General features: G+C 34.8%; 2 protein-coding genes across 3 annotated transcripts in view; one reads left to right on the top strand and one right to left on the bottom strand.

Annotated features, from left to right (window-relative positions):
- The window catches only part of LOC136031259 (short-chain dehydrogenase/reductase family 42E member 1-like), a 443,764-nt gene that overhangs the window by 98,178 nt on the left and 335,676 nt on the right, over positions 1 to 9,910 (bottom strand). The window lies entirely within an intron of this gene.
- The window catches only part of LOC136031255 (secretory carrier-associated membrane protein 1-like), a 50,729-nt gene continuing 43,529 nt past the window's right edge, over positions 2,711 to 9,910 (top strand). The window contains exon 1 of one of the 2 annotated variants that reach the window (XM_065710673.1): positions 2,711 to 2,838. In XM_065710673.1, coding sequence (XP_065566745.1) covers positions 2,800 to 2,838 — 39 coding nt within the window. In that variant the 5' untranslated portion in view covers positions 2,711 to 2,799. Of the gene's footprint in view, positions 2,857 to 9,910 lie in introns of both variants that reach the window. The other variant, XM_065710672.1, reaches the window with a different exon arrangement.

Here is a 9,910-nt window from a genome sequence, read left to right as displayed (position 1 = left end):
AAAACTTAAAACTAACAGAAATTATTCCATATGTTAAAGGGGCTGTGCCCTCCTCAATGCCCCGCTATTTACGCTAAAGTTTGACTCTTTCTCACAACTCTACCTTTTGAAACAATAAAAAGCTTTAGCGTAAAGAGCGGGGCGTTGAGGGGGATGGCCCCTTTCATATATGGAATAATATCTGCTCTAGTACCCTTTTGAAAAATTGAAAGTTCTAGGATCCTTTTTAAGAATCAAAGGTGATTGGAGGGCAACCAGCACCCTATTGTTTTCATATAGGGCTTGAAAAAAGATTATATATATATATATATATATATATATATATATATATATATATATATATATATATATATATATATGTATCTTCTATATATATAAAAATAAGTTGTCTGTGTGTGGATCTGTGGATGGATCAGGTGACGTCATGTTTGTTCGCATATGACGTCTGAATTATTTCACACTAATACAAAAGAAGAAAAAAACTAAAAAAGGTAAAAACTACAAAAAAAACTAAAAAGAAAAAAAAAACTAAAAAAGCTAAAAAACTAAAAAAAACTAAAAAAAGGTAAAAATCTAATAACTAAAAAAAACTGAAAAAAATAAAAAAGGCAAAAACTACAAAAAAAGTTAAAACTAATAAAAAAACTAAAAAAGCTAAAAAACTAAAAAAACTAAAAAAAAAACTAAAAAAAGGTAAAAAACTAAAAAAAACTAAAAACTAAAAAAGAAAAAAACTAAAAAAAGGAAAAAACTGAAAAATAAAAGAGAAAAAGAAAACTAAAAAAATATGAATAAATATATATAAAAATAAGTTGTTTGTGGGTTATGTCTGTCTGTCTGTCTGTCGAGTGACGTCGTGTTTGTCCGCATATGACGTCTGAATTAAAAACTAAAAAAGCTAAAAAACTAAAAAAACTAAAAAAAGGTAAAAAACTAAAAAAAACTAAAAAAGAAAAAACTAAAAAAAAGGAAAAAACTGAAAAATAAGAGAAAAAGAAAACTAAAAAAATATTAATAAATATAAAAAATATAAATATAATATAAATTAGCAATCAACAAAGCACGGAGACACAAATGACGACCGGGACACAGGGAGTATAAATGACGACCAGGACATAAGTAAATAAAAAAACTAAAAAAATGGTAAAAACTACAAAAAAACTAAAAAATAATAAAAAAAACTAAAAAATCTAAAAATCTAAATAAACTAAAAAAGAAAAAAAAGAAAAAAGGAAAAAAATAAAGGAGAAAAACAAAACTAAAAAACGAATGTATATACAGACCGGGATACAAATGACGACCGGGACACGGGGAATATAAATGACGACCGGGACACAGGGACACAACTACAATGGGGACGCCGGGGGGCACAGGGGATATAAATGACGACCGGGACACAAGGAATATAAATGACGCCCGGGACACTCAAAGAGAAATCACAGACTGGAACACCGGGACACAAATGACGACCGGGACACAGGGAATATAAATGACGACCGGGACACAGGGACATAACTACAAAGGGGACGCCGGGGTGCACAGGGGGATATATAAATGACGATGGCGACTCAGGGAATGGTCGATTAGCAATCACCATCAACAAAGCTCAAGGGCAATCATTAGAATCATGAGGTATAGATCTGAATACGGATTGTTTTCCCATGGACCATTATATGTTGCATGTTCAAGAGTCGGTAAACCTGACAATCTATTTATATGCACAGACAATGGGACAGCAAAGAATGTTGTAGCTTTTTTTTAACGAAAACAGCAGTTTTCTGTTTTCACAAAAAAAACAAAGAGGAACAGGTCTTCTGTTTTTTGTTGACCTATTCTTTTCCATTCAAGCCCTGTTTATGTTTTTCTGTTTCTTCAAAAAAACAGAAAGTGCCCATGTTTAACGGATATACAAAGGGTTACTTTCAATTAAGTTGCACAATTTCCTATTTTTGGGAGTTAAAAGTAAGTCCAATCTAAAAATAACCTGGTGAGAACATTAAAATATGTTATAAAGTATATAATTAGCGACTAATATTAAAAAAATTCCAGTTTTGTATATTACAATGCCAGTGTTGTGCATTTGGTTAGTGCTTCAAAGACATTATCAAACAAAAACGTTGGAGAATATGTGATGACGTGCCCACCACCTGTTCTAACGCTGGCCACACGATCGCATGGCCAAAAGAAAAGACTGTCTGGAGGGGGAGGGAAAAGATTTTCAACCAAACCTTCAACAGGGACTACATGTCAGGAATAATTAATTGATTTTGGAATGGAGGAGTGTAACTCAATGTTCCTTTAATATTCAAAGGAGAATGAATTATTTTACACTCTCGGTAAAGTTACAGAATAAAAGGCTTTTCTTGAGTTACGGGAAGAATTACTTGAAATATTATTAAAAGTGTTAAATATTATTAAGAATTGTTCAAAAGTTTATATGATATATGAAACACATGAAATATATGAATAAATATATTATATGAATATTTGATATATGATATTTGAGCAATCCTGTCCAAATATCTTACCATTTGACCATAGTGTAATGTCATAATGGAATTGCGGGTATTTGTGTTTACTGACTGTACATTTTTTCATCTTTTATTTTTCTATGTCTTCCCTTATTGTAGTGTTGTCTCAGCACTTGTTTGTAATCGTCCTATGGTTTCTGATATGCATTCTGTTTCATTTTAAATAGATGGCAAAAAAAGCGTGTAATTTTCTAGATGCTATCCCAAATAGAATAATTCACTATCTTTTGGATTTTGGATGATTGATTTGTCACATTATTAAAATAAAATGTCAGGATTTGATGATAACCCTTTTGCCGACCCGACAGTATATAACCCTTTTTCTGTATGATTACCTTTCAATGTCAACTCAAAATTTATTTCAATTCTTTTCTGTTAGGCTAGGCCTATTAGCCAAGTAGATCTTACTTTTGGACATCCCTTTGAGTGTAGCTTGAGATTCATTGCAAGGTAGAATTCTGAGAGGCTATATAAAAAAGAGTAGCAAAGGTAAAATTTTAATCCCCTTTTAGACCCTAAAAGATTATATCCTTTTCACCTAATTTAGGTATGTTTTATACCTTTTGTTAGCATCACTCTTGTTAAAATCAGGTTACTGGTAAATTGAATCAACAGTGGCAAAATCAAAAGTCAAAATACACCTGGGAAATACATAATATAGGCTATATATTTAGGTATGGTTAGAAAGATTAAGTTAAAATTGAATTTGCAACAAAGACAATTATTATATTTGGTAAAATTCTAGTTAATTGACTTCTTGCTATCTCAGAAAAGGGTTAGGTTAGCAAAATGAAACTTTCAGGGTTGGGTCTAAAGGTTAAAGAATGCCCTGGGAAGGTATTTTGAAATACCCACCTCCACTTCTTCTCCCACTAGAGGGCCCTGACCTTTGATGACCTTTAAAAACATGTATGTTATAAAAGTGAAACATTATATTTTGAAAGAGCCTAAAAGAAAGGCACCAATGTGGTATGTTTACTTTATTCATAGGTCAGAGATGTAGAGTGCTCAATATTTACCTGTTAGCTGCTCTACCAGTAGGCCTATTAGTGCTGTATTTGCACTCATTCGAAGGACACTATAAAACTCAGAAAATTACTTTAAAACATTCTTAAATACTTACTAATTTTTAGGTAAAATCCTTATTTAACTACTTTGCTGTCTTAGAAAGGGATTAGGCTAGGAAAATGAAACTTACACTAATGAATCCAGGACCAAAAATATACTCAATGAAGGTACTGCCAAGCTTCCATGTTAGCTCTCTTCTAATTTCTAAGTCTTATATATTTACCTACTTCAAGGGTTTCTTCAAAGTTTCACCTATTGAAACTTTTATAAAACAACATTTTACCTTAATTTCCAGTCATCTGTTTCTTTTTCTCTGGTCTTAGCTCTGAAAATGCAATTCCTGTTGTTTGAGTAGAATTATAAGCCATATCAATGAGTTTTTTCTAAATTTAGGAAATGTACTTTTGGATCTTTGAAACCTTGTAAATTGGGATTGAGCAAAGTTGTGAAGCTGAAAATAGTTTTGTTGTGCTTCATTCAAGCAGAAGATCTATTTTGCAAGGTTTCCCCTTTACAACACAAAGATTTTCAAAGGTCATTAAAATTTAGGGCCCTCTAGAAGGAGAAAGAGTGACAATAGTCATTTCATATTGTCTTCCCAGGACATACTTTAGTCTATACACCAGTCCCTGAAAGCTTCAAATAACCTAACCCCTTTCCAAGATAGCAAAAAGTAGTTAAACTAGAGGTTTACCCCAATCTCATTCCTCAGAGCCAACCAGTAAGCTAGACCTAACACCCCTCATGTGCCATGACAAATATATACCCTGAATTATATATAGACAACTAATTTTTTAAAGATAACCTTTCTTCAAATTGATTTAGGTGCAAATGGCTTAGGGAGGGGGAGGGGTGGGTAAACATATCACAGTTCATTTAATTGACTTACCAACAAAGTGAACATACCACTCAATGCCTTTATTTATTACCTTAAATCACATTGTCCAGCAAAATAAGGATTAAATCCTGTAGAATTGCTTGTTAGTGATGACAATGGTTGGACATCTCAACAGCATCCCACTCAGTTTGCCATGGCTTTGATGACCATTCTCCATCAATGGCTCTTTTAAAGGCAGCAGTGCTGGGGGTAGTGACTGCTTTTGTGGTGAGAGAATTGCAGAAACTCACTATTCTGTAAGTGAAGAAGTTATTGCATAGTCTAGTGGCAGCTCTCTTCTGATACAGTTTCCAACTATGGCCCCCAGCTCTGGCAGACTGGTCAAATTGAAATAGCTTATTTAATGGAGAGTTGTAATTCAGGAGCTTATGCGTCATGATAATATCACCCCTTTTATGTCTGTAGACAAGAGCGGGGAGTTTCAGCCTCTTCAGATGGGATGAGTAGTTTAAGTATTTGCATCCCTCAATTGCTTTTGTAGCCTGTCTCTGAACTGTTTCTAACTTCTGCTGGTCACCTTTGTTGAGGGGGCTAGCAACAAACATGCCAAACTCCAAATTAGGCCTGACCAATGCCTCATATAATTTAGTCTTCACCATAGGTGACCTACTAGTGATTGTTCTTTTTATAATGCCCAGGGTTTGGAGTGCTTTGGCTACAGCTGTCTGTGTTTATATAGTGAATTTTAATTCTTTATCAACTATGACCCCCAAGTCTCTCTCCACTTCAGATGAGATAATAGTCTGTCTTGATCCATCTATTCCTAAAATATGATAAGGGCATTTCTCATTTTTCTTTTCAAAGTGGATTGTTCAACATTTATTTACATTGAATTCAAGCCTCCACAAAGTTGCCCAATGGGAAAGTACCCACAGGTCATTCTGCATAGAGGCTCTCTTATCAGGTGTATTGACAGTTCCAATGAGTTTGGAGTCATCAGCATAAAGACTTATTTTATTTTTGACTGTGGTTGGTGCATCATTAATATAAATGTTGAATAAAGTTGGTCCCAAGATGGTTCCCTGGGGCACTCCACTTAATGCTTCCACCTCTTCTGAAAAGAATACCTTCCATTTTTTCCAAATATTTTCACCCTTTGCTTTCTAATGGAAAGAAACTGGAACACCCACTCTACAATTTCATTATGTATTCCAATTGCAAATAACTTGGTCCTTAGTCAACAGTGACATACTTTATCAAAGGCTTTTGCAAAATCCAATAGAACTAAGTCGACAGGGATTGCTTGATCTAGATGCTCAGTAACATAATCATATGTATCAATCAAATTAGTTTCAACCAAGCATCCATGTCTAAAGCCATGCTGACTATCACTGAGCAGCTCATTGGTGGTCAGGTGTTTGACAATGTGAGTATTTACGATTCCTTCTAAGATTTTACCAGCTATAGATGTAAGACTAATGGGTTGATAATTGGAAACATTGTTGCAGCTACCCCCTTTGTGTACAGGTGTAATGTTTGCATCCCGCCAGTCTTGAGGAATCTGCTTAGTATCAAGAGACTTCTGAAGCATGTTTGTAAGGGGAAGGGCTATTTCTGCATGAGCTTCTTTCAATACTCATGGGTGAACTTCATCAGGGCCAATTGATTTTTTAGGATTAAGTAGCTTCAGCCACCTCTCCACATCAGAGGCGACCACAGTTATCTTTTGCATAGGTTCCTCAATAGAATATTCTGGTGCTTCTGGTAAGGGGGCATTGTCTGGAGGTGTGAACACTGACTTAAATTGTCTACTCAGTTTAGCTGCTATATTATTTGGGGTACTAACTATATTGCCATTCACAAGTAGTTCTGTAATTGAGTGTCTCCCTGGATTCTGAGCTGAAGCATACTTCCAAAATCTCTTAGGATTAGATTTTGAATCCAATGCCAATCCCTCTTCATATTCTGTTGTAAGCTTTCTAATCCAGTGTAATTCCGGTAAATTAAAATCTCCCACAATAAGGACATTCTTATAATATTGCTTCATGACATTATTAATAGAATATGCAATTGCTAGAAGGGAACTTGTCTGACAAGGGGAGCTGGGACTTCTATAAAAACAGCCTATGACTACAGGGAGACTTCACTGCATAATCATTACCCATATTTGTTCAATCCAAGGTTCATAATCTGAATTTACTGTAATAGCTCTTACCTGGAGCAGAGATCTGACGTACACTGCTATCCCTCTACCATTTGGCTTTGACAGATTGGTGAGTAGCTCAAATCCAGGCACTTGAATTTGTGTATCAGTAAGAGCAAATGCAGTATGTAGGTTTCACCTCAGTGAAGGCAAAAACACTTACTTCATGCCTTGTTGACATCACCAACTTAATTTCATTCATCTTTGTGGTAATACAGTCTACATTGCTATACAGTACCATTAGTCCCTCAATAACAGTATTGTCATCATTAGCTTTGCTTGATCCAGAATCACATGATTTAAAAGAAATGGTATCCAATATGAGTTCATAGTTTCTGGTATCCAATCTAGCACTAACATACGATTCAGTTTCTGTATATTTGGGAGAGCCAACTTCACTTGTACAATCACAAATGGAAACACTACTTATAGAACTATTTACAAGTCTTAAAGGGGTACCTGATATATCTATAATTCCGTGACATTCTCCTGCAATGGTGACTGATGCATCACAAGAGTCTGGCAGTTTTTTGACACAATCTTATTTCCTCTGATTACTATGTCCACTTCCCCATTCGATCTTCTCTTATGCAATTCCTCATACAATCTTTGTCTTTTTTCGCGATCATGCTTTGACACGTCATTTCTAAATTGAATGGCACCCTTTCTTTCAAAAGATTTCTAAGGATTAATTTCTTTAGTTTGAAATTTGCCACTGAGAAGATAATCGGGACATGACATTGAGTACTGGGTCCTGGTGCGGTTGTTATGTTTCCTAGTCTTCAAACATTCAGGACTGTGACATCAGGGATCTGTAATTTTTAGCTAAATAATCACTTAAAAATCGGGCATCATCAATTTGTGGAGGAACTCTGAAGACCATTATATTAAGTTTTCTTTTTTGTCTTTCATGAACCTCGGCAATCATTGCCTTTATGCCGTTTTCAAACTGTTCATCTAAAGTTTTTCTCAATGTAGCTACTTCAGTGGTTACTAAATCTTTTAAGGCGTTATTATCTTTTGCCATTCCTGAGGATTGCTCAAGAGTATGAATCCTATCTTCTATTGCCTTAAACTGAGTGTCAATTTCCGCTTTAATTTCATCTTTAAAGCTAGCAAAAGAGTCCTTAACTGCCTTCTTAATCTTAACATCTAGAGTCTTAACTGCATTCTCAAAACCACTAAGAGAGTTCTTAATAGACACATCAACAACTTGTGCAATCTCAGAGGCATTAACATTGCTCGCTTGGGTGTTTCCCTTGCACATTGGACATTTCCATTGACAACCCATGTGACGAGTCATTTTTGTAAGTAAGATGTATTCTGGTTCCAAGAGCTCAAGACATTTGATGCATAAACAGCAATCACAATCATCACAATCATCACAATTCATAGCACTTGATTCCTCGCTTAAATTAATTGCACAAGACGAACACTTGTCCCGTCTTTTTACTGGGCTAGAACGCGCCCGTTTGTTACCAGCCATAACTCTTGGGAAAATTGGCAAATATTCAGTGGTAAGTCCTGGACAAATAACAAAACACAAAATGTAAAAACGACCTATGTCATGGCCCACTGAAAGAAGGCTTCACGGTTCACTTAATGTCTATAAACTACTTATATAAGTCTCTAACGTTTATTGTTCAACTATATAAACTTGCCACTTACTTTTATTTACTAATAGCAGTATGCATCAGCATTAATCGCCATCTTTAAATAATTACTGGATTGGACCTATGGGAAGTGTAGATACCCGAATCGCCTATCCCCAGTAGAACGTCCAGCATTTATGTTCTTTAAAAATATATTAATTGCTTCTATTGTAAATTTAAGCACTTTTTGAGCTCTTAAAAATGATGAATTTTCAGTTAAAGTATGAGTTATTGGTTGTTTTTGACAAAATAATACTACATTATCTCAACACTGTTTTTGTGGTCATTTTTGACAAAATAATACTCCATTTTCTCAGTGCCAAAATTATTTATAGTTAGGTTGGGTTAGGTTAGGCCAAAAAGTGCTTAAATTTGAATTTGTGACAGAAGCAATTATATTTATTCATAAAGAGCATAAAAAAGGCATCAAGTGGTATGTTCACTTTATTGGTATGTCAATTATATGAGCTATGATACCTTTACCAAGGGGTGTTGATAAAATTAAGTAATTAACCTTAGAGAACAATATTAGAATAGTAAGGATTTTAGAATCTTTGAAAGTAGTTTCCAGAATATTATACTGTTTCCTTCTGGAAGGTAGCAATTCAGCACTAATTCCACTCTGCCAGAGAGAACATTAAAAACATAAAAACAGTTATTATGTTCAGTTTATGGTCTGGTCTTGTGAAGGCAAGGGGGCTGTCAGCCTTACACATGTATGAACTAAATTTTCCTCAGTTTTATAGATTATGAGCAAGCATTTGATTCTGTTGATAGAAGAGCTTTAGCAAAGGTTTTATCCCTGTATAGTATACCAAACAAACACATTAAAGTGAATAGTGCTATAAATGAGAATGACACTGCTTTGGTTAAAGTGAGAAATGAGGTTAGCAGCTGGTTGTTTATTCAATCAGGAGTTAATCCGGGTTGTGTTCTATCCCCTTTCTGTGGATAATTTCAATGAACTTTGTCTTAAGGATCACAGGAAAGGCAATGACAGACCACGGAGTCAAATGGAGAGGAAAAACTCTCCTGGAATTAGATTATGCTGATGATTCAAGCATCCTAGATGAAAGCGTGAACAAAATGAATGAACTTTAAGAGGTTTTTCATGTTCAGGGTGCTATAAAAGGTTTTAAAATTAATTTTAAGAAGACTAAGTCACTAAGGGTAGGAATAAGTGCAGATGAAAAGGTTATGTTGGATAGTGAACAATGAACAGTGAACAGTGAACAATGAAGTTCAATCCTGCTTGAATTAAAATCAAGTTGCCAGCAAGTTAGGCTAATTAGAGAAAAAGCCAAGATAGATAGTTTTGGTGATAGGCAAAGCTTCCATAAGCCATTTTCAGGATTGTAAAACAATAATGTCTTTTTCACTTGTTGATAGATAGTATATCATCCATCCATCCTAGGGTAGAAACAATATAGTCATAGAACTAAGGGATGATCAAGATTTTTTGGTTGATTATGGTGGACAATGTCTACTGGACTTGTATGCTAAACAAGGAAATGAATTTGCTTGGACTCACAGGCAAACAAGTGACCTACGCCTAATAGGTTTGTCTGCCTGGAGTCTCAGGTGGATTATCATATTTTAGGATTGACTCATGATCGAC

This window comes from Artemia franciscana, chromosome 9, assembly GCF_032884065.1.
Source record: "Artemia franciscana chromosome 9, ASM3288406v1, whole genome shotgun sequence".
Taxonomy (NCBI): Eukaryota; Metazoa; Arthropoda; class Branchiopoda; order Anostraca; family Artemiidae; genus Artemia; species Artemia franciscana.
This window is presented reverse-complemented; position numbering and strand designations above follow the sequence as displayed.